The sequence below is a fragment of the Hemicordylus capensis genome, chromosome 3 (genome assembly GCF_027244095.1).
Source record: "Hemicordylus capensis ecotype Gifberg chromosome 3, rHemCap1.1.pri, whole genome shotgun sequence".
In the NCBI taxonomy this organism is placed as follows: Eukaryota; Metazoa; Chordata; class Lepidosauria; order Squamata; family Cordylidae; genus Hemicordylus; species Hemicordylus capensis.
The window spans coordinates 115475157-115500933 of NC_069659.1; the positions used below are offsets into that span (position 1 = coordinate 115475157).

At 43.9% G+C, this 25777-nt stretch overlaps 1 protein-coding gene across 3 annotated transcripts in view; it reads right to left on the reverse strand.

Moving 5' to 3' along the window:
* REPS2 (RALBP1 associated Eps domain containing 2) overlaps window positions 1-25777 on the reverse strand; it is a 134882-nt gene that overhangs the window by 90797 nt on the left and 18308 nt on the right. For all 3 annotated transcript variants that reach the window (XM_053308777.1, XM_053308774.1, XM_053308775.1), the window contains exons 2-4: window positions 14839-14962; window positions 6990-7138; window positions 3650-3776 (exon numbers count right to left, since the gene is read on the reverse strand). In XM_053308777.1, the coding sequence (XP_053164752.1) occupies window positions 3650-3776; window positions 6990-7138; window positions 14839-14962 (400 nt within the window). The remainder of the gene's footprint in view (window positions 1-3649; window positions 3777-6989; window positions 7139-14838; window positions 14963-25777) is intronic.

Here is a 25777-nt window from a genome sequence, read left to right on the forward strand (position 1 = left end):
GACCATTGAAGTCAGACATAACACTCAAGTTTAAGAAGAATATACCTCTGCCAATCAGAGAAGACAATACTAGACTGTAGTCTGGCTTGCAGCTTTATATATTAAAACACCAAGTTCATCCGCCATCCTGCCTAATAATAATTTCATCATTTGAAAGCATATTATCTCTGAAAATAACTTTTTAAAAGGACTGCATATAATTAGGTTAGGCTGAGAGACTGGCCCAGAGCCACCCAGCAAGTATTGTGGCTGAATGGGGATTTGAACTCGGGTCTCCCCGGTCCTTGTCCAGGACTCTAACCAGTACACCACTTAAAACAATCACTTGTTCCAGGCTAGTGATTGCACTTGTGCAGTCTCTTGTACAACCTGTTGCGCAAGCCTATATAGGTACAAATAAGGAACTCCTTGTGCAACATACATTCATCTTATTTGTTTATTTGTTTGTTATCCATCCATCTTATTTGTTTATGTCATCCATCCATCTTATTTGTTTATTTGTTTGTTATTTCTCTGTGTAAACCGCCCTGAGCCATTTTTGGAAGGGCAGTATAGAAATCGAATCATTATTATTATTATTATTAGAGCAAATACTATTACTGACAGCACAAATTGCCACTGCATAAGCACGCAGGCCATGTGCATGCAGGCGTTGCATTGGGGCAGCTGGGACATGCCCTGCTGGCATGTGGGCACAGCTGGGGGGATCACCTTCAAACCACAAGCTGAAGTCTTCCCAGCTCTGTGGGCCGAGACCCTTTTAACTGGAAGTCTACTAAATGGGAACTTATATAAACAAAGTATGTGCTCTGTTACTGAGTATGGCCTGTTTTCCTGTAGCTTTGACAAATAATGTATTAGTTATCATAATTCATGGTTTTTTCAGTTGTCAATTTAACCAATCTATATAATTCTATAAGGCGTACCCGTGGCTAATCCCATGTGTGGCAGCTCTCGCGAGAGTTTGCGAGCAGAAACACTGTGGTGTTTGGGCAGTGGAGATTCCATATGGAGATAGGGATGAGGAGCCTGTGAGAATAGAAGCACCATGGTGATTGGGCAGTGGGGATTCCATATGCAGATAGGGAGGAGGAGCCTGTGATGGTTAAGGTCAGTTGGAATGCAACTGTTACTGGTCAGAAGATTGTCTTAATTGTAGAGGAGAGGAATCAATCTCTCTCTCTCTCTCTCTCTCTCTCTCTCTCTATATATATATATATATAGGATAGTGGGCAAGGGTCTGCAAAGAGAGGGATTATGAGGGAGGAAAGAGCCCCTTCAGGAGAAGGAGGTTGCCGTTGTGTGAATTAGATGAGGAAACAAGATGAACAAGATCTGTTAAATCAGGAAGGGAGGGAGAGAGAGAGAAGGGAGGTGAAGAGAGAAAGAAGGGTGAGGAATGGGCCTGTCAGTGGCCTGAGGGGAAGAGCGGCTATGGTGGTGGCGGTAGCCAGGAAGGGCCCAGTCAACTGTTGCTGCTGCTGCTGCTGCTGCTGCTCCTGTGGGGAGGAGCAGGAGTGGGGTTTGGGTGAGGGTGGGGGGGTCCTCTGGTGATAGGGGGATGCAGCTTGGCCAACAGGCGCCAGCAATGCTGCAGCCACATCCAAGTGGGGTGAGGGGGATGGAGTAAATGGATAGAGGAGTGACCAAGAGTGGTGAGGGGGATAGGAGCGACTGGATGGAGGAGTGCGGCTCAGGTGAGAGTGGAGAGATCTCTGAGCTGAGAGGGGCTGTGGCAGGGGGTAAGAGGAGCAATCAAATACTAGCACACAGATGCTCTGCACAGGTTAAACTAGTTATTATAATATAATTGACCAGTGAGTTGAAACAAAACTAAAACTTGGTTCAGAGAAGATTTTTAAGTGAACCAGGAATGAAATAGAATCTAAAATCTCAAGGCTGACTTGAACCTGAACAGGAACCAAACCCCTAAAACAACAATGTAGTAACAGGTTCAGAAGAAGTAGTTCAATAACCAAGCACTTTACAATTCATTTTCAAGAAATGGTGAGAGTGCATTTCAGCTATATATTACATTTATCCGTGCAGCATCTGAAAAGAACAGAAGGAACAGTAAAGACTGGAAGGCAAGGCCTAGGGTGCTCAAGCAGAAACATCAAGGCCTGCACCATTTAGCAAAAGTAATGTTTGGAGTTCCTGCTACTCAAGAAAGTGTAGAGAAGGCCTTTTCTGGGCTCAAATACATTCTCTAACCTCATGATCAAATATGACTTAGAGCATTCTGGAGGATGCAATAGTGGTGCAAACAAATGGATTATTTTTAAAAATAAATACTTTCCCGCACATTCCCTTTTGCTTTCAGTTGTTTTTTTAAAGTAATGATAAAACAGGAAAATAGAACATTAACCAACACACAACAAAAATATATCATTTTAAAATCCAGCAAGCAACTTAACTATTAACCTGATATTTACATTTAAAAAGTTTGATATTATTCTACACAAAATGTAGACGTTTGCTATTATTCTACACTAAATGTTTCCACTGTAGCCACAATGGTTACTTGTTGCTGAACCATTTTTTAAATCTAGTGTCTGTACCACAACTGAACAAGATAGTTTTAAAAAATGCTATTTAACCTGAACAGGAACGAAATCCACATGTTTAATGTTCAGCTCCTTGCAATTCACACACTAAAACCAATTCACACACCAAAACATTTAAAAAATGTTTTAAAGAAAAAAAATAAAACTCCAAAGCAGTCAGTAACTTCACAACTGCAGTCAGAGGACAGATCAGAGTAACAACCTCTGTTGCAATATACTTACTAGCAATGAAAACACAACTGCACAATAACCTAGCCTACTCTTTGTCAACCTTCAGGACTCTTCGGGGTAAATCTGCCCGATATGTGAACACACACCCTCTGTTCTGGTGGAGATGCAAGCTAAAGGGCTTTAAAAGTCCTGTGTGTGGGGAAAACCCTAATTTTGGAGCCTTTTCGGAGCCTAGTCTTTTAACTTGTTTACCTTTATTAGTCTTATTTTACATTGCATCTTTTTTATTACTGTTGTGAGCCGCCCCAAGCAGTACTGCACTGGAGAAGCGGGGTATAAATCTTTTAAATACTAATAAATAACAATAATGACTTCAAGAACTCAAATATTCTCCTGGCACATGCCTTTTGTTGGTATAGTGGGGGAATTTTTTTATACAGGCCAACATCCATGACCATCCTACGTTAGTCATGACTAATTTCCATCAAAATTATTGGAACCTGAGTTAGTCACAAATAACATATCATTGATTTCAATGGTGCTTAGTCATGACTGATTATTATGGATGTAGCCCATTGTTTTAAAGTTGGGAGTTAAAAAGTAACCATTTTACTCAATGGAAACAAAAGTGTAAGCAAGTTATACATTCTAGTTCTTCATTGCTATGAAGATAGTCATATTTTCTAAAGCTAGAATCAAAGGAGTTAAACCAATTTTCTGCTGAAAAAGGTTGCGAACATTAATTTGTAAGCAGATGCTTGTGCCAATTCACTCTAATACTCAGGAAGAGGAAAAGGAGACTCAACTAGTTGAGTCAGTGTCTAAAAAAATGTAATTAATACAGGAAATTGTCAGGCTGATTTCTTAATTGCTTGTATGATTGGATTACTCTTAAGCAGACTTTGTCTTACCCCCATGCTGCTGTTCAAGTCCACTCCTCAATATACCATACCCATAACTCAAGGGAATTCTCTGGTAGCTTGATGGAGAAGCAGGTGGTGAACCAATGGGAGACAAAGGAGGAGACTCTGCTTCTTGCTTCAAAAGGAAAGTGACAAAAATGAAACAGGTGAGTCCATCTAAAAGTGCAGCAGAAATATTGGAAACAAATGTATTCCCCTCATTTCTCTTCAAAAAATTCTTCTGCAAATGTTGATCCTGAATAATCAACATTTCAGACTGACATTCATCGACCCTCAGTTTCAGCACCCAATATTTGACAGCTGACTTACAATAGCATGATAGTATCTGACAGTTGATATGGCACAGTATTTAGCATCCAACAGTATTTGATAGCTGACCACATTATTGCATTTGGTATTATTGTATTTGGTAATTGATTGATCTTCTCAAGTTTTGTTTCAGCTCTGCTTGAAATTGCCACTTTCCATCTACACATTCAGTTCAAGCCACCATTGGACAATGGAGGGGGAATAATACCCTGGGCCATGGGTTTTCGGAGAGTGGGATGTCCTGCTCAAAGGGACCAAAGGGGGCCACAACGGGAGTCCCAATGACAAGAGTCTGAGAAGTTGTCCTCTTCTGCTTTCTCCATCGGAAACAATGCTTATGACAATGGAGTTTTCTATCTGGCTGCTTCACTCCACCTTCCTTCTGAGTGGGAAAAGGGTCTAGCAGAGGCTTTTCTGTGCTTTCCTCCTCCTCTTTGCAGCCTGTTTGTTATCTTGAGCTCACTCTAATTGTGTGTTTGATCATCTACACCTGGGCAAACTGCTCGATTGGTGGGGCACACCAACAGAAACACACCCATTGGACTTTAGATCTGTCACCCTTTATTAAGGTGGGCTGCAGCCAGAGGCACAGTTGCTGGCACAGGCTGCCTGCAGGTGGCCATCGAAGCCAGCCGCCAAAGGGGGCCGGCCTTTTGAGGCGGCCTTCAGGGATGTGACTGAGGGCTGGAACCGATTATTTATTTATAACATTTTTATACCACCCAAAACTTGCGTCTCTGGGCAGTTTACAACAGAATAAAAACATTTATTAACTTGAACGGCTGGAAGGAAGATTCCTGCTCACTTCATTGTTACCTAGTATTTAGTTAGGCCTGGTACAGATGGGGAGGGAGTGCAGGGAGCCTTCTGCACACGCGCGAAGAAGTCTTCCTAGTTCCTTCTTCGCGCGTGCGCAGAAGGCTCCCTGCACTTCGCACTCAGCAAGGAAGGGAGCGGGCGGGCGGACAGATGTCTCGCTGCCGCCCGCCCGAGTGCGGTTTCTCCGGTCCGGGCGAGATTTAAGGGGGCTTCAGCGGCAGCAGGGGGCTTCGAGGGGGCGGCAGGGAAGTACCCTGCCGCCCCCCGATTTTTAAAATAAGGAGGAGCAGAGCCATAATACATAATAGAAGCGGGCGGCGAGGGATCCTGCCGCCCTGATTTTTTGCAATATTTATGGCGCCAACGCGGGAAAGGGCGGGCGGGGTAAGTAAAGCCCCCCCCGCCCTTAATGGAACCCCCCACCCTAACCCTCCCGAACCAAAACCACCCCTTCTCCAGACCGGTTTGGAGGCCAGTAGAATGGCCTCCGAACCAGTCCGTGCACACCCCTAGACACAATAGCTCCTAAGCGTCCTCTCCAACTTGCTTTAAAGAGAGCCCCATGGTATTTGGATGAGTTACGGGAGCTGAAGCGGCGAGGCAGATGATTAAAGCACAAGTGGAGGAATCTTCCACATCTTCCCTAAATGCCTGCCTGGAGGCAGTAATGGGCTGGATGAGGGATAACAAACTGAAGTTGAACCCAAATAAGATGGAGGTACTGACTGTAGGGGGCCAGGACCAGGTTTAGATCTGCCTGTTCTGGATGCGGTTACACACTCTCCCTGAAGGATCAGGTACATAGCTTGGGAGTGCTCCTGGACCCCAAGCTCTCCCTGGTTTTTTAGGTTGAAGTGGTGGCCACGAGCGCTTTTTATCAGCTTCAGTCGATACGTCATCTACATCCATTTCTAGATGTGAATGAACTTAAAACAGTGGTACATATGTTGGTAACCACCAGGCTTGACTACTGTAATGCTGTCTGTGTGGGGCTGCCTTTGTACGTAGTCTGGAAGCTACAACTGGTACAGAATGCAGCAGCCAGATTGGTCTCTGGGAAAACACGAAGGGACCACAAAACACTGGTTCTAAAAGAACTGCACTGGCTGCCAATATGTTTCATGGTGAAATACAAAGTGCTGGTCATTACCCATAAAGCCCTTAACGGCTTGGGCCCAGGCTGCACCTCCTTTGTTATAATCCCTGCCACGTATTACAATCTTCTGGAGAGGTCCGGTTATGGTTGCCACCAGTTCGTTTGGTGGTGACCTGGGACCAGGCTTTGTCTGTGGCTGCCCCAGGGCTTTGGAATTGGCTTCCTACTGAAATAAGAGCATCTCCTTCTCTGTTTGTTTTTAAGAAGAACCTCAAGACCCTCCAGTTCTCTCAGGCTTTTAATTAGAATTAATTGTCATAATTTAAAAAACTTGTTCTAATAATTTTATTCTATTGTTTTTATTGTCATGTATTTTAATTGGTGACTTTTAAATGTTGTACACCACCTAGATATATACATATCAGGCAGTATAAAAATATGAGGAATGAATGAATGATGATGATAGTAGGCTGTGAAGGGGACTATCTACAGAACATCTTAGCAAACAGGCAGGCTCATATGTGAGAAAGCAGGCCTCTAGGAACTCTGGACCCAAGCCATTAAGGTTTTAAAAACTCATCATCAGCCCTTTGAATTGGACCTGAAACAGATCTCAAGCCAGTGGAGCTGTTGTAACTATGGAGTCACATGCTCCCAAAACACCCTGAGCCACATTAGGAAGGGTAGTATATAAACTGGAATTGAATAAATAAAAGTTGGCTCTGGTCAACATCCTGGCTGCAGCATTGTATATCGTTACAGACTGAAGCTTCAAAACACTTTTTCAATTGTTCTGTGTAGCTTATACACAGAGTTTTGCAGTAGTCTGGTCAGGATGTAACAGTGTCATCATGGCTACATCTGCTTTTCCAGGAACAGATGCAGCTGGTGCACAACCTATGCTGGACAAAAGGTTCTCTTGGCCACAATCAATCACTAGCCAGGTTCAAGACAGGGACCAGGAGCACCTCTTGATTACAAACCTGAGTTTTCAAAGCTACCAAGACAGTGGCTAGGGGAAACAGCCACTTTCCCCATTTTGCTTGGCAATGAAAATCTAGTGATAATTAAATTACAAAATTTCAAGCCTGCAAAGGAACTTACCTGTTTCTCTCCTTCATCCAATCTTCTGAAGCAATTTTTTTCTACAGTTGCATGTGGAATCTGAAATTTAGCTCCATGTGGCTCTGATGGATGACTGTACCTCATTTCAGCATCAATTTTCAGTGCCATAAATCGAGGCAAGGGCAATTCTTAAACAACCAAAATAGAGACAAAAGAGAATCTGGTTAAACATCACAATATTAACTACTACTACTACTACTACTACTACTACTACTACTATTATTATTATTATTAATTCAATTTCTATACCACCCTTCCAAAAATGGCTCAGGGCGGTTTACAAAGAGAAATAAAACAAATAAGATGGCTCTCTGTCCCCAGAGGGCTCACATTCTAAAAAGAAACATAAGACACACACCAGCAACAGTCACTGGAAGTACTGTGCTGGGGGTGGATAGGGCCAGTTACTCTCCCCCTGCTAAATAAAGAGAATCACCACAGTTTTACCTCTTTGCCCAGGGCAAAACTATGCTTTAAAAAGAAAAAGAAAAGAGTGAATCCAAGCCTTCAATCAGCATTAAATGAAATTTAAGTAATATCTACAATTGTACTATATAAAAGATTATCCTGGGTCTCACTGACTGACTCACAGCGCTATTAAAATGGAGAGAATACTTCCACATGATTTAGAATGGTGAAATGTAATACGGTGTAAGTCCTGATTACTGTAAAATATATATATTTTTTTACTTTCAGCAGTTAAATTCAGGACATGTTTATCTGAATCGAACAAAAGGCTCTGTGGGCTGCAGCAGGGAGAGCTGGTCTTGTGGTAGCAAGCACGCTTTGTCCCCTTAGCTAAGCAGGGTCCACCCTGGTTGCGTATGAATGCAGCCAGCGTGGTGTAGTGGTTAGAGTGCTGGACTAGGACCTGGAAGACCAGAGTTCAAATCCCCATTCAGCCATGAGACTTGCTGGGTGTCTTTGGGCCAATCACTTCTCTCTCAGACTAACCTACTTCACAGGGTTGTTGTGAGAAGAAACTTAAGTATGTAATACACTGCTCTGGGCTCCTTGGAGGAAGGGCGGGATATAAAGTGTAAATAAATAAATAAATGGGAGCTGGGGCGTAACTACTATTAAGCAAGAGTGTGTGACAGTTGGAAGGCTACTCTACATACGAGGCGAAGGCCCGAGAGCATAGCGAACAGAGCATAGCGAACAGAGCATAGCGAACAGAGCATAGCGAACAGGATGTAGGAGTTTTGCAGGAGTTTAGCGGGAAGTGTGCGGGGGAGCCTGGAACAAGCCCCTGCGATCACAAGGAGGCTGGTGGAGAACAGAACGTAAGTACATATCCCTCCCTCGTTTCCCTCATATTCTTGGGAAAGGCTGTTTGGACAGTTAAATAGTTGACCATTACAGCTGAGACCTATCCTTATAAACTACCTAATAAACGGACAATAAGTTCCCTAAATACTGTAAATAGCCAACCAAAACAGTATGATGATAGAAGGTCAGCAGGGGAAGGGGCACTTCCCAGTGTATAGCACAGAGTGCCACATGTATGACTATTTGCCCCATGGGCAGAAGTCATGGGTGTGTACTCGGTGCAAGGAGCTCCCGGCTTTCAGGGAACAAATCCGTTCCCTCGAGACCAAGGTGGCGGATCTGGAGAAGCTCAGAGAGACAGAGAGGCATGTGGACGAGACCTTCAGGGATGTGATAGAGGCATCCCACTCCAGGGCTGGTAGCTCCTCTGCTGTCAGGGAGAATAAAGGTCTTGGGCAAGGAGGACATCGGTCTAAGGAAGAGGGAAATGCTCCTTTAGAAGGGACCCCTTCCGTGGATGATGAGCCCATATCCTCTCGCACAGGGGATACTCCTCTGGGGGGTGGGGGCCTCCTTGTAGTTGGTGATTCGATCATTAGATGGATAGAGAGATGGGTTTGTGACCTGCGTGTTGACCGCACGGTGACTTGCCTGCCTGGTGCAAAGGTTGCGGACATTACGCAGCGTCTAGACCGGTTCCAAGGCAGTGCTGGGGAGGAGACAGCTGTCGTGGTGCACATCGGCACCAACGATGTGGGGAAATGCAGTCGGGAGGTCCTGGAAGCCAAATTTAGGCTGATAGGTAGCATTTTGAAATCCCGGACCCCCAAGGTAGCATTCTCAGAAATGCTACCTGTTCCACACGCAGGTACAGTGAGACAGGCAGAGCTGAGGAGTTTCAATGCATGGATGAGACGTTGGTGCCGGGAGGAGGGCTTTAGATTTGTTAGGCACTGGGACACATTTTGGGGCAAGCAAGGCCTGTACAAAAGGGACGGGCTGCACTTGAACCAAGATGGAACCAGACTGCTGGTGCTTAAAATCAAAAAGGTTGCAGAGCAGCTTTTAAAATGACACCTGGGGAACAGCCGATGGGAACTGGGCAGTATCCCGTTTGGCAAAAGCCATCCTTTAAAGTGTGAGGCTGCAAAGAATTCAGATAAAACAGAAGGGGACAGAGCAGAACCGCATAAAGAGCAGACGGGAGCCTGTGCCAGCAGGTCAAAGAGTCAAAAGAATAGCATACATCAGGGGAGAGATTCAGCATATAGGTGCTTATATGCCAATGCAAGAAGCCTCCGAGCCAAGATGGGTGAGCTGGAGTGCTTGGTTGCTAACGCAAGAATAGATATAGTGGGCATAACAGAAACATGGTGGAACAGTGAGAACCAGAGGGACACTGTTATCCCTGGATAGAAACTCTATAGAAAGGACAGGGAGGGGCGCCTTGGAGGAGGGGTAGCACTGTATGTTAAAGAAGGGATAGAACCTAACAAGCTAGAAAACCTAGGTGGACTGGAGTCCTCCACAGAAACCCTGTGGGTGACTATACAAGGCCGGAAAAGGAACGTGCTACTGGGGACGTGCTATCGCCCTCCGGATCATAATGCCGACAGTGACTGGGAGTTGCAGGAGGAAATCAGGGAGGCATCAAGGAGAAGCAAGGCTGTAATTATGGGTGATTTCAATGACCCACACATAGACTGGGTAAATTCACATTCAAGTCAGGACAAAGGTCAAATTTCTAGATACGCTAAATGACTGTGCCCTAGAACAGTTGGTCATGGAACCAACCAGAGAGAAGGCGACCTTGGATCTAATTCTGAGTGACACCCAGGACCTGGTAAGTGACGTCAGTGTCATCGACCCTTTAGGGAACAGTGACCACAGTGCCATCAAATTCAGCATACATGCGGGGAGAGAATCACCAAGGATGTCTAACACAGACATTTTGAATTTCAGAAGAGGAAACTTCTCCAAAATGAGGAGTATGGTGAAAAGGAAGCTGAGGGGGAAAATCAGGAGAGTCACTTCAGAGTGCATGGAGTTTACTCAAAACCACAATACTAGAAGCCCAGTTAGATTGTATACCCAAAAGGAAGAAAGGTTCCACTAAGTCCAGGAGGATGCCAGCATGGCTAACGGTACCGTCAAGGAAGCCATAAAAGGGAAGAAGACTTCCTTCCGAAATTGGAAGGCCTGTCCAAACGAAGAGAACACAAAGGAACACAAACTCTGGCAACAGAAATGCAAGGTGACAATAAGGGAGGCAAAAAGAGAGTTTGAGGAACATTTAGCCAAAAGTATCAAGGGGAATAACAAAAACTTCTTTAAGTACATCAGAAGCAGGAAACCTGCCAGGGAGGCAGTTGGACCATTAGACAATGAGGGAGTGAAAGGGATTATTAAGGAGGATATGGAGGTTGCAGAGAAGCTGAATGAGTTCTTTGCATCTGTCTTCACAGCAGAGGATACTGAGCATATACCTGTTCCTAAACCAGGCGTTTTAGGGATGGAGGCTAGAGAGCTGAGTCAGATAGAAGTGACAAGGGATGATGTTCTAAACTGTCTGGAAAAACTGAAAGCTAACAAATCACCAGGGCCGGATGGCATCCATCCAAGAGTCCTCAAAGAACTCAAATGTGAAATTGCCGACCTCCTTGCTAAAATATTTAACTTATCCCTGCAATCAGGCTCTGTACCAGAGGACTGGAGAGTAGCAAATGTAGCACCGATTTTCAAAAAGGGATCCTGGGGTGGTCCGGGAAATTACAGGCCGGTTAGCCTAACGTCCGTTCCAGGCAAATTGATGGAAAGCATCCTCAAGGATAAAATTGTAAAGCACTTAGAAGAACAGGCCCTGCTGGGAGTGAGCCAGCATGGCTTCTGCAAAGGTAAATCTTGCCCCACCAACCTTTTGGACTTCTTTGAGAGTGTCAACGAGTGTGTGGATCAAGGTGATCCAGTTGACATAGTCTACCTGGACTTCCAAAAAGCTTTTGACAAAGTTCCTTATCAAAGACTCCTGAAGAAACTTAGCGGTCATGGGATAAGGGGACAAGTACATGTGTGGATTGCTAACTGGTCGAAAGACAGGAAACAGAGCGTAGGTATAAATGGTGAGTTTTCACAATGGAGGGAAGTAAGAAGTGGGGTCCCCCAGGGATCTGTACTGGAACCGGTGCTTTTTAATTTATTCATAAATGATCTAGAAGCAGGGGTAAGCAGCGAGGTGGCCAAATTTGCAGATGATACCAAACTCTTCCGGGTAGTGAAATCCGAAACGGGCTGTGGGCAGCTCCAAAAGGATCTCTCCAAACTGGGGGAGTGGGCGACAAAATGGCAAATGCGGTTCAATGTTAGCAAGTGTAAAGTGATGTACATTGGGACAAAAAAAACCCCAACTTCAAGTATATGCTGATGGGATCCGAATTTGCAGGGGGTCCCAAGCCCTCCTGCCAACTAAAGAATTCAGAGGAGAATCATTTCAGCCATACCCACAAAGCTACCCTTTACGTAACTTCCAGAAAGCAGTAATGAATGTCTTCCCAAGACGCACCAAACACCACAATAAAAAAGATCAGACCAAAATCACTCAAAAAACCAGGGATAGAATCTCTGTTGAATACATAATACATACATGCAAATAATAATACACTACTTACAGTCAGTTTCCTAGTTGTACCTAAGGCTGTTCTCATGAACAGACAAGGCAGGGTTAAAGCAGCCAAGTCCGGGCTTGGCTGCCTGTTGAGAACTGCCAGGAGCCGTGAAGCTCCTGGCAGTACCTTGGTGGCAGACTGGTTATGAAGGCCAGCTGTAAAATGAGGTTAAACGAGTGCTCCTTAACCCTGTTTAACTGACCGTATGTCAGCACCAGGTTCTTTTAGCCAGTGCTGAGTCACTGAGAGGCACCCGTCCATCGCTGGGGGGATACCCACAATGCACCATGCACTTGTGGGGTGCATTGTGGGGTTTCCTAGGGCTGGGAATATGTGTCCCGGCCCCCGAAACCCCACACTGTCTAGGGCAGGAGCAGATTTTCTGGGTGTGTGATGCATATGCCCAGCAACTGGGAACTGGTTGTCAGTGGGCGAGGTAAGCTTCTGTAGCCTTCCTCCCTGCACACCCTCCTGTCCGGGTCCCTGATTGTGAGAAAGGGCTCACTGTCTCTTTGTAATAAAGACGGGGACTACAGTCACATCTGGGCCACAAGTATGAGTAAACAGCAGAACCTGGAGCCCTATCACATTCTGTGGTGACCAGTTGCCACTTGAAAACCAAACCAAATCCTATGAAATTTGAAAATACCAAACATCAGAAAAAGTTTAAGAAGATGACAGACTCCTATGTGTTTCCCCCGGATGCAACATTCAGATATTTTATCCTGGCTGCATCAAGACATAAAGCAGAATCAGCGGGGCAACAATGGGGAAAATATAGTGAAAGAATAAGTAAGCAAGTATGGCCTTTGACAAAAAAGACAAATATCATTAGAAGATCTTTTTGGTGTGGGGTACAAATTGTCCAAATTTCAGAGAAATCAGATGAAAAATGTTTGATTTATGAAAGTTTCATAACTGGAAGTGAAACTGTCTGTTGAATAAAACAAGACAGATTTTTTAAACTTTCGTCTGGAAGCAGAGAGATGTTAAAAGTTATTTGTCATATTTTTATACCGCCTGATATGTACATCTCTAGGTTATGTCACTTTTTACTCAGTCATGCCTATTGTTAGTTTTTTGTAAATCTTCTGTGTAACGTTTTATTTTGCAGTTGGAAAATGGAAAGATATGGCGATAGATCCTTTGTCACAGGCTAAGGGGCAACTCTTCCTAAGAGATGCAGTAAGTGTAAGGACAGAGGCACTCTTACCCCTGGACTTCGAGGGCAATGTTCAGGAATTCCACACTGCCTGGGGGCCTCCAAATCCTCTTTAGTCTGTCCTGGGTGCTGTGATTACCATGTCACGCCACTGGCCCATGCTGCACCGGGTGGCCGAGTGTGATTATGACCTGCATTGGATGCTTTAGAGATGGCGGGGTGGTGGTGGTGGAAATACGTGGGAGGGGAATATGCCAAGTTGCGTGTTGAAATGTTTCTGCTAATGCATATTTGCATAAATGTATCGGTTTTATATTATTACATTCTTGTGAGTTCAGTTGCTGTTTGTGCCCTCAAGAACCCACATTAAAAATACTGTGTGTGTGTGTGTGTGTGTGTGTGTGTGTGTGTGTGTAGAGAGAGATGACGCTTAAATTGCAATGGGGAGCCTCCAAAGGCTTTTAGGTTCAGGCTCCAAAATTGCCTAGGTGCACCTCTGTGTAAGGCAGCCAAGTTTGTAGCTGGAAAGCAAAATAGTTTGGCGAGGAGGAATCTGTTAAGTAGGGCCAGCTCAAGGAACTCTGTCAACTTGCATGAGGTAAAATATTTGCCCTGCTTAAGAGAGAGAGAGACTGAAGCAAGTCTTGGTTAGGGACAAATATGGGGACAACCTGAACGTGTGATAAAAAACAAAGGGCAGGTAACCATGTGTATGAGGAGGCTGAAGGAAAATGGATTTACCTGGAAGTTGTGGGGTGGGGGGAGATGAACTTAGGTAGCAGGTTCTCAAGAGGAGATCTGTATATTTTTAAACAACTCTTGTAACTACAGGTTGAGTATCGCTTATTCCGACTGCTTGGGACCAGAAGTGTTCTGGATTTCGGACTTTTCTGGATTTTGGAAAGTTGTAATTTCAGGGGCCGGCAGCCCAGTAAAAGAAAAGGGGGATTTTCCGCCATCACCGGGACTACAAACCCCATCATGCTTTGGGTAACCAGGGGTGGTAATAGCGGTGGCAGCGCCTGCGCATTGAGGTCTCCGTGCGGACTGCATAGAGTGAATAATAAACCTCTCATTCTCAGTGGTAGCAGGCGGCAGAGGAGAGAGCAGAAGGCAGAAACATGTCGAAGGGCCCGCCAGCGTGCTCCTCAGTCCAAGAAGCCGTAGCACTACACGTAAATAGCAAGAACACCTGCAGCCACCACTTACTGCTGCTCCTAACGCCGCTGGCATGGTGTCCGGATTTTGGAGCATTCCGGATAAGGGATGTTCAACCTGTATTTGCAGATATCCCAAAGTCTTTTTGTGAAGAGAGGCTTGCTACACAGCACAGCAGGTCACATCCTGCTCTGGCATTTACAACCTAGTTCTCAACAAGATGGTGAAACTATGTCTGGGATGTACCACTTGCAACTGAATTCTCTTCCATACAAAAATCCCTGCACATGCAAAAATAGATACTAGGGGAAAGGCTAGGCCAGAACCCTGCTTCCTGACATTAGTTTTCTTTGTGAACGGGATGCTTTGTTTGAGGATGGGTTCCCAACCTTGGGTCCCCAAATGATGTTCCATCGCTGCCGCCCCCCCCCCCCCCCCAGCATTTGGCCATGTAGCTTGGAATGATAGAAAATGTAGTCCAACATTATCTGGGTTCAAAAATCCCTGGTACAGGGGAACATCCAAACAAACTGAATACAATACATTTCCAGAAATTAAAAATCAGTTAAGTTACCGTTCTGAATGTTCTCTATTCGTACTGGGAGACCAGACTGCGCAGCCGCAATTAACTTCAGAGCAACAAAAAACTGGGTACGACCAAAATAACCAACACGTTTAGCACCGCACAATTCTGTGATCTGGGGGAGGGGGGGGAGACAACAGAATAAAGACCACATTGTTAAAAAAAATGTTTCATGCATTCCTTTTAAAACAACTGTATAAATTGTGAAGGTTATACACTATTGAAGAAAAAGTGATATATATTAGTTTTATTTCACCTTAGCTAAAAGCTGGTGCAGACAACTGCCCAACATTCTGCATCCCCAAAGGTTGCTACATAAAACAGAGAAGAATTAATATTCCATTCCAGAAGCAATTTCCTACTACAACCCCTCCTTCTTCTGATTCACATTTTCCCACTTCAGATACAGCCACACATAGTATGTCTTCACACATCCCACCTCCTTTTGCCATCGCCAGGGTGTTTTCTGGACTACGAGATTTGCAAGAGGTAAAGCATTGCAAAGTGTGATGGAATCGTGCAACAGTTTAAAACTGAGAATAAAGTGTTATTCATGCTTCATTGTAGGCTGGTGACCATTCATATTTTCCACCCATTGCAATGTGTTTTCAAGGCAGGACTGTCTATATCAGGCCTGCACAACATATGGCCCGGGGGTCGCATGCGGCCCATGAGGCCTTTTTTCCTGGCCCCCGGGGCTATTTCCTCTTCCTCTCTCTGCTGCTTAAACCGCCCCCCCCAAATTCCAGCCATTGTGAGGCCGAGGAGATGGCTGCGGGGGTGCGGGTGTCCTTCCCTACCCTCCCCCACGGTGGCGGTGCATGGTGACAGAAATCAGAGCGACACTCGGGCCTGCTATTTGGCCCGATGTCACTTTCCAACTGCAAGGCGTGCCCGCGCAGTTAAGTCTCTTAACTGCGCAGGCGTGCCTCGCAGTTGGAAAGTGACACCGGGCCAAATAGCAGGCCTGAGCATCACTCTGAATTCTGTCACCGTGCGCCGCCACCACCACCATGGGGGAGGGGAGGGAAGGACACCGTGCTACCAGCCCCAGCATGCAGCCATGTGCTTTGCTACGGGAGGGGGCAGGGGCCTCCAAAATATCTCTGCAGTGCCCACCGGTCATGTGCACAGCACGGGCCTGAGGGGCCTCAGCGTGGGCGGACTCGGCAGTGGAGATTCTGCTGCTTAGGGCTGGGCACGGCCCTTCAAGGCAAGAGCTGGCAGTGCGCGTGCCCCAGCCCCACCTCTCCTAGCCTAATATCTCTGCCTGCCTTCCTGGTGTGCCGTGCAGCCAACCATGTGAAGGCAGTAGAAATGCCGCATGTGCTAACAGCGAGGGATGAGAGAGCAGCAGCAGTGGCTAGTGGGTGCTAATGCTATCTGGCACTTGGGTTACATCCAATTGCACCCTTTGTGCAAGTGCAGCACTGGATCACCAGTTTGGGCAACAGAACTGGTTCAGCCATGGGATCCGTGAAGAGTCCCTGAACATGTGGTTTCAGTGCCAGCGCCCAGCCTTGAAATTTATGGAGCAAGAATCTATGGAAGTGCTCTTGAGCATGTGCAGAGTGCAACTGCAGACAATACTCCCTGCATATCAAGAGATCAGAGGGAAGAACTAGGGTATGGGTGGTGCAGTACTGAGTTCCCCTATTATAATGGGGGTTGGGGTCTTTTATTTTATTATTTTATTTATTAGATTTATATACCGCCCTTCCGATACGACTCAGGGCGGTTCACAACATGATAAAAACAATTTAAAACAAATTAACAATTAAAATCAAACTGTCTTGGAGTGGCAGGGGTGAGAGAGAGTGTGATGGGTCTCAAAGAGGGATCTGTTGCTTGCTTCAACTGTTACAAACTGTTTTCTGGGTGTGTTTGTGTGGGGGTGGCAGTGGCTTGTACTCATTCCTTGCTTCTGTTCAAGCCAAAGCCCTTCTCCATCAAATAACAAATAGAAATAGATGTTGGGGGGGGGGGATGTCTCAGTCCTCAACAATGTTTTGGGGAATAAAATAATCTGATCCATTTTTGCAAGGTCCTTCCTTCCTTCCTCTTTATCTCTTTCTTTTAAGTTCTTTATCGATTTTCATTTTCCCTTCCCTGTCTCCCCAACCCCAACTCCACCACAATTAGAAATAGTTTGGGAGATGCTCACAGGTTGGGATGGCAGGATTCTTACATTAAAAATAATGCATGCATCACGGTGTGTGTGTGTGTGTGTGTGTGTGTGTGGTGATAATGATGATGATGATGTTCAATGCAGCAGGAGGGGCTCCAGAGGCTCTAGGTGATGATGCTTAACTTGTGGGGGGGGCCTCCTTTAGGTCCAGGCTCCAAAATCACCTAGGTGCGCCCCTGCACATACCCAAATCCTTGTTGATCTATCTCTGTCTTCTTCAGGTAAGGAGGCAGGCTGGCAACCAAGCAGGCTTCCTACTGGACAGAGAAGCGCCAGCGGAGGGTGCCTTGGCAATGAAGCCCTTCTTGGCGGAGTCCCCTGAACTGCGCATCAAGGAGTAAAGAACCAAACACATGTAAAGGGGGGGGGATCTCTGTGGGGTGCATGAGGCGTGTAAGCTGCAAACCACAGCTTCCAGAATGCCTGTGGCGGTCAATGGGACTACTTGAGAGCAAGAGTGCTTCATGTGGCTTGTGAGTGCACATAAGATAATTAAATAATCCCTTGTTTGTTTTCCCTAAAATGTGCTCTTTCAGACGTGTGGGAGGGACAAAAGTGGGGTGGGGGGAGAAGAGAACTTTGTGGCTGGGGAGAATGAAAGGATCTGCTTCTCCTCTCCCCCCACGCTGCGTTCCCTTTTTCATTCCCTCCCTTGGTAACTGCCCACAGCTATAATGGGGGTGGTGATTTCAAAGCAGAGGTCCCAGCTCTCCATATTGCCAGAAGACTCCCAGCCTGGTTATACTGGAAGCAAGCGGAGAAGGAGGGAGGTGTGAGGTTTGGGATCTGTGGGGAGGAAAGCCAAGATTTCTTCCTTCTTGTTTCTCTCCCGCAGCGAGGGGGCAGAGGAAGCAAGCAGGGGCAGGGTGTGTGTCATAGAACTGTCTATACTGCAACAAGCTAAAATGAATAAAATGTGGGACAAGGCTCCCTACAATGGAAAAATACAGCTACTTTCCTGCAGCACATTTACAATGTTATAGGTCAAACATGCATCATTAAAATTCAAATCAAGGCATGGGAAATATGAACGGCACCCTGCTGATAACGCAGCAACATCGATGTGGAAACACAGGCAAAACGGAGGGGCACTTAGCGTATATATTGCAAGTATGTTGCAGCGTGTAATCTGGAAAATGGCATGAAGGTTTGGTAATCCTTGCAAGGAAAATCTGATAGGTACAAACTGGAGCAACTTGTAGGAAACTTGAAAAAGGAACAGATGCTGGGCTATCTAAATTCCTCCTCTCACTCACTATTGTCAAGAAGAAAACATTTTCTCAAAAGCAGGATAAGAAATGTTTCATTCTCTTCTCATAGCAACTAGGATAGTTAAGGGGAACTCTTCCTCCTCAGCTTTTTCAATAATTTACAATTTCCTCTTCAAAATTCTGAGAATAAAACAGGCCATTTTCTCAAGTTACAGCTCCAGATTCTAGCCAGCTTGAAGAACTTTTAACAGGAGGAGAAAAGGAGATTCTCATCTGACTGCTGCTAGTTCCAGCACAAGAGAAGGCCTGATTCCAGCCTCTCTTAGTACTCCATGATCATTCTTCAACAGAACACCTTTCAGTCATAGTCCCCCCATGGTCTTCTAGCCTAGTATAGCCTAATAAGGAACAGAAGGTGTGCTGAATAGTTAGTCACAGAAGTGATGAGTCATCTGGTAAGATGTGGACTGCTGACTTTTCTTTAACAACAACACTGAGAGAAAGAGAGATGACCTGTGCTCTATAAAGCCAACTTCTGAGTTTGAAAACTCTCCAGAAAAGCTGTAAAACCTTCCTGCTTGACCTGGCATTCAACAACTAGAGGGGCAAATTAAAATTTCATGGATGTTGTTACTTGATTTGTAGCTACCCTGAGCCCTTGGAAAGTAAGGCACAGAAACAGAATTAAAACATTTTCAAATGTACCATTAAAAAAATCTAGCCGTCTACCATGTCATAAAATGTTGTAGATACTAATAGATAACAATCCCAAGCATGTTTTGATACTTGCTGCTCTTGTCCTGTCTTTAGGGAACACATAAAAAAGAGAGAAAGCTTTTGAATTTAGGGAACAAATGAGAGAGAGAAAGTTTTTCAATTTATCTCAGAAGATGTTTTCAGGTAAAGAGCAGTGCTTCTTACTGGCATGTCTTGCATTGTATAGCTTGGTATAATTTGATGATGATATAACAAAACACCACCACTGTTGCAAGTTCTTCATTAACAAATGAGCTTGGGATTTGGTAAACCCTTAAAATCAGTCAACTTGAAAACAAATGAAATTTTGCTGCAGTTGCTTTCCTTTTAGTTTTGCAATTGCCAATATAAATATTGCTAAGATAAGTAGTCCACAATGCTTTGTCCAAAAATACAGGATTCCAGTTCCAGCACACCAGTCAACTTTACAATTTCATTGGTGCTTGGCAACCCCAGCCAGAAAACAAAATCTATTTGATTCCTGTGGTCAACTTCTTTCTTCTTCAGCCAAATAATCTACTTTAGCTGCTACCTTAAAAAATATACTTTAAGACTCTGCCAAATTAATTTAAGGGTAGGTAAGTAAAGTTGTGCCGTCGAGTTGGTGTCGACTCCTGGCGACCATGTGGGTTTTTTTGGTAGAATACAGGAGGGGTTTAACCACTGCCATCTCCCGTGCAGTATGAGATTATTCCTTTCAGCATCTTCCTATATTGCTGCTGCCCGATATAGGTGTTTCCCATAGTCTGGGAAACGGGGATTCAAACCAGCAATCACTTGCTCCCTAGGCGTTACTTCCCCGCTGTGCCATTAGGTGGCTATATTTGAGGGTAGGTAGAACCTACTAATTGGGCAAAGAGGCCAGTGGTGATGGTGGCTCTCTTTTAAAGTAGTGGCTCTCTTTTTTTAGCAGCAGAATAGTACCTGTCCCTGTTCAGCCCAGCACAGCATTGCTTCTGGAAGTGGCTGCTGTCCCTCCTTTATAGGTTGTTTTTGTTTGTTTGTTTGTTTTTTAAAGATTGTGAACCCCTTTGGATCAGGGAATGATCTTATTATTTTTGCTATACAAACCATCTTAAAAGCCTTTTGTCATTAATGAAAAGCGCTGTCTAAATAGTTTAAAGAAGAAATTGGTGGACTGTTACTGTCTACAAGACAGGCCTAAGGAATCCCCATTCTCAACTAAAAGTAACCTGGAGGTCCGGTGGGAGGGGGGATATAGGATCCTTCCTTTGCCTTTATGCAAGGATTGGTTCCCTAGGATGAGACAGATCTGAGAAAAGGCAAAAGGTCTTTTTCAAATAATTCTACACAGCATTGACTATGGAATTCAAAACCTGAGAAACTGAGCCTCATTCTAAACTAAAATTGTGACAGATGGTAATGGACATTGAATTTAGCATGAATAAGGAATGTTTCAAACCTGCTTGTGTCTCAAAGACCCTTTGGACATTTTGAAGAAGCCAGAGTCTGGAAATTGTTTCTCCCATCCTACTCTACTCACCTATTAACTTTAATGAGTTAGCCAAGAGATTAATTTGGCATTATGGTTTGCACATTATACATACATTAAAGATGAAAGTAGAGAAAATGAACATCCAAAGGTATCCTGTACACTGTACAAAATATTCATCTAAATTATATGACAAGATAACTTAAGTGTTAAACTGGTAAAACTGGCTAAGGTTTGGACACCGGCTCCTCTGCATCGTGTCGGGAAGGCCAGTGAGCATGCAAGCCTCCCTCCCATCATCTACCACACCATCCTGCCACCACAGAAGCGCATGAAGGAGTTGTTTATTGAACTGCCCATAAACACAAATGAAATCATATTTAATTTGTGCCTTTGGATACACCACATTTCCACACAATGGGTCAGAGTGTTAGATGGGTGCAGGGAAAAATGTGTCCTCTCCAGAATGATGCAGAAGGGTTCACACTTATTATGAACTGGACGGTATACTTCAGAATGCAAATACTTTATTCACATGTTAGAACATTATTCTAGAAAAAAAACCTCTTCACAAAGAAAACTAGAAGCCAGTGAGACAGGTTGCAGCCTTCTTAACATGTCCCTTTTGCATGTCTAGGCATTTTACCATGCTTTGGAAGAATTCAAACATGCAAGCCCACCAACTTTAAGCCTGAAGTGGTACAGACCAGTACAGTTTAACATTATGATCTACTGTTTCTTTAGACAATGACTAAGTCAACATTTGTCTTGGTACATGATCTTTAAAAAATTATTGAAAATAAAATTTGGCTAACCTCTTCCTAAACCTGATAAGCTAAATATTGTTTAACTGAAATATATAACATTATTTCTGTCGCCACCCTTTGAAAAACTGTTTACATTTTACGGAGAAACAAATGCTTTAATTCTCTGACCCTGATGCCCACCTTCAGATTATAAGCAGCTGTTAGGAACAAAAACAGGTGAAATCCCGCCCTGCCTCCAGTATTTAGTTTTCTTTCCGCCCACAGCCAGTGGGCACTTTTGAAATGCTAAAGCTCCTGAAGGTCGCTGAATATGCTTAGTCACCATCACAGAAAGCAGCCTTATACTGAGTTGGACTATTGGTCCATCTAACTCAGTACTGTCTACACTGCAGGCAGTGGCTCTCCAAGGTTTCAAGCAGTTTCCCAGTCCTATCTGGAGATGCTAGAGATTGAACCTGGGACATTCTGCATGCAAAGCAAATACTCTTCTGCTGAGTTACGGCCCCATCCCAATTGGGGTCTGGAGTGGAAATCCTTAAAAAAAATTTTTTTTTACAAACATACTTCTATGCACCAAGGGAGTCTACTATTTAGAGCCACTACCTTATTTTTACAAGGCTTCATTTCACTTCTGAAGTAATAGGCATCCAGCCACCTGAATGTGCTAATAGAATATGTGATTTTAATACTTTTTCCTTGATGCATCTTTTCATGCCAGAATCAACATTTTTATGTACGCAGGAGCAATACATTGCAGCCCTTTCTCCTTGTCTTGTATTCCTTTTTGAACAAGTCTTGCATATTGATGCAATGTGTCAAAAGTTGTCCTAAGCTTGTGAACAAAATATTTTTGCAATAGGAAAGGTCATTAAAATACACTGAAATGCTGCAATATAAAAGCATTTAATATTACAATCATGCCAAAGCAGCAAGGACTGAAGATCAAAGCACCTAAATAAATACATACCAGAGATGTCCTTAGATCATATTTATTTTTTAAAAAAACCCTCCCAATCACCTCACAGTGCCTTCTAAACTTAATATAAGAGCATTAGTCCAATCGTGCTGGAAAGAGTAATTTCAGATTAATTTGGAGATTAATTTGGTATGATAATACATAGGTGTATGCATTACAAGGCATCTTCTAAGCAGATGCTTTAAAGACAAACATTTTCTTACCTCTAAGTGGTAAAATTAGTGATAAGGGAAAGAGCAATGTTATGTGTATAACTCTAGCCCTATTCAGAAAAGTGCCCATATTCAGCAAATATGTAAGAGGGGAATGAGTGCATGCCAGGGAGACATGCCTCTAATACTGATTGTGTGCCTGTTGGCCAGTGGCTGCACATTTGGCATTAGTTTGGGGGTTGGTGCGGTCATTTTTTGTACTTAGGCCTGAGGGAGACTATGTGGGTCTGGTGTGGAAGTTGAGGTTGGAGTGGGAGCTGGGACAGGATGCAGAAGTAAAGAGACGAAGGTCATTCACACCATCAAAAACGGTGTTCTTTCCAGGTTTGGGAGCTGTGTGTGCTCCCCATTTCTGTTTGTGTGGAAACAAGGCAAGAGGAAAATTTGGGTAGAAGTGACTGTGTGGAAGCAAGGTAGGAAGATAACCTGGGTAGCTTTTCCTCCTATCTTGCTTCCACACAATCACTTCTACCCAGGTTTTCCTCTTACCTTTCTCCCACACAATCACTTGTACCTAGGTTTTCCTCTTAACTTGCTTCCACACAACTGAAAATTGGGAGCACATACAGCTCCCAAACCTGGGTAGAACACCATTTTTGATTGTGTGAATGACCTCAGAGGGGCATGACCTCTTCTAACAGGAGGAGAGGTATAGACACTTGGGACTGAAGCAGGAAACCAAGGCATAAGCTTTGGAAAAGCTAGAAAAGCTTTGGGTATAGATCTGGTGCTCCAGCAAGGATCTGCCTGCAGCATTTGCACAAGACCTAGGAACCCTGCCTCTTTCTAGAGCTCAGTCAGGCCCTTCCTTATATGTGGCAAGTGTCTGAGCTTGCCTCTCCCTCCTACCAAGTAAGCCCACTGGGAGAGAAACCCTGAGCAGCCAGGCAAGCACTTCACCACTGAAGTTGGAGCTTGGCCCTAGCTCAGTGCCACCTCTGCTCCTGGGAACAATGGATGGGATATCCCTGGGATGGAACAAGACTCCAGATTTCCTAGGATTTCAGATTTCTCTGAAGGGGCTTCTGTAGGAGAAGTGAGCTATAACTGTTCAGGGGCTGTAGGACCCGATACAGTACTAGGAGACTTGGGGGAATATTCCTCCTCCTCTTCCTGCCTGAAGAAGCCTAGTTGCGTTTTGGGAATGGCTGGGTTTTGACAGCCACTCAAGTGGTGAGGCTATAGCCAGTATGCTCCTGCTCAGGTGTTCATGGAATGAAAGGGCCATTTTGTTTGAAAATGGCTTACGACCTGATGGCATTCCATATCAGGCAGCTTTCATCAGCACAATCTGAATCTGCTCTACAGCTTCAAATGTCTCCCTCCACAAGTTTCTGTAGTGCTATCTGAGCATGTTGAATGCTCAAACATCCCAAGACTAATTAGCTAAAACTACACGTTGTGAACTTTCAGTACCTAACATAACCTAAAATAGTTTTGTATTCTTGGAAGAAACCATAGGCTAGCCAAAAAGTGCAATTAGAAAGATTCAACCAAACTGCCCTAGGTTAAGACAGCTAAGCAGAGAACTGCTGCAAGAATTAGCAGTTCAAGGGAAAGCCAGAGGGGGGAAAACCACTCTCTTTTGGGGGGCTAAACACTGTTGAAGCAGCCTACTCAATGTTCCTGTTTAGTGTTTCTTTTGGCCAGCTAATGGTTTTCAGCTAACCGATAAATAGGATGTTTGTTTGTGCACCTTTCATACTTTTGGTGTAGTGATGACAGCAGTCAGGATAGAGAAAGAAAAAGATACTAGCAAAAGCTTTTGCAGAGGTAATGAAATTATTGGCATATCAGTTTTTAAAATAGGTCTTTAATAGCCAACTAATCTGTTGAGTAGGCTTGTTTCTCTAAAAGTTCAACTTCAATATCAAATGCAAATGGCATTTTTACAATTGCATATGTTTAAATAAATTAACATAGGTTCTGGTTGATTAGTGCCCTCTTCAGGGCTTGTTTTTTGACCAAGTATCCAGTCTGGTTAAAATATCTCATGGAATGCTGTGTGAAATGTCTGTGTGTAGACACACACACACACACACAGACTCCATGAGATATTTTAACCAGACTGGATACTTGTCAAAGAACAAGCCCTGCAGATTTATTTCTAAATCAATCCTGAATAGAAACATAAATGAATTATTTACTTCTCAGTCCACTCAGAGGAAGAATTCATAACTATGAAATACCAATGTTTTTCACTATCTTGTATTCAGTGTATGTGTAAACTCATACAGAAGTCCCAGAAATGTCAGTGGACTTACCAAACATAACTGATAGAAGGACTGCACCAAAAAGAGTCTTGGGCCTTCTCTCAGATATTAATTTCTTAGCAATATGAGCTTTCATAGGCAAAATCCTCCTTCATCAAAACCTGTCAAGAGAGGATTTAAGCCAAATCATGAGGGCCTGGTGGGTCAAGACCCAGCATGTTTAGTTGTCCATGGGAAAGTCTAGGGAGCAAGTGCAGATTCTAGATCATTGCATAACATACTTGATGCTCAAAATCACATTAGGTGATATCCAGGGCAGAGCAACTGTTAGTTTCAGAGAAAGATGCTAGACTTTTCGCCCCCTATAAGTGCTCCAAAACTCTGCAGTAAATTCCAGTGGTAAGTTCCATTAACATTTTTGAGACTTAAGATGCACACATACACCTCACATGATTAAAGGACATGCTGATCTCACACTGGCACGCCTGAGGAGGATGATTATGTCAGGCCAGGTGCGTTGGCGACGTGGCCCCAACTTTATTGTGTGTTCAGGGCTGTGTTCATCTGCAGTGGCCCATGATGTATTCAGTATACATTCTACTTTGGATCTTGAATTTTAAAATCCATTTGAAACTACTTTCAAGACACACATTTTATAGCATTCAACGTTTACCTCTAAAAAGGACAGCATTTTTATGCTACAGGAAATAAAAAAATACTAATCAACTAAATCAAGACAATACTGTATATTTTCTTCTCACATATTCAGAGAAAAATAAATAAGGAATTTCACTTGTCTCCAGATCGAAAATACAAGCATAGGGATAGATTTGCATGCCTTTTAACACTGTAAAAATGTATTGGGAACATTTCCAAACTATACCGACTTAAAAAACATTGACACTATGCAGAGGAAATTGATTTTCCACAAAAGCTATGAAAAGGATTAGTATCAGATTTAGGCCAGTAAGAGATTAATATTTCATTTGGGTCCCAGTCTGTGACATGATGCACAAATGAGGGCAGTAACTATGGAGGACTATTTTCAATAAATTTCAGAATAAAACTATTGAGAATTGAGATTAATAAAATTTGAATATTAAACCAAAACAATTTTTACATTGTTTGTTAGTGATTTCCACAGCCATGATCCA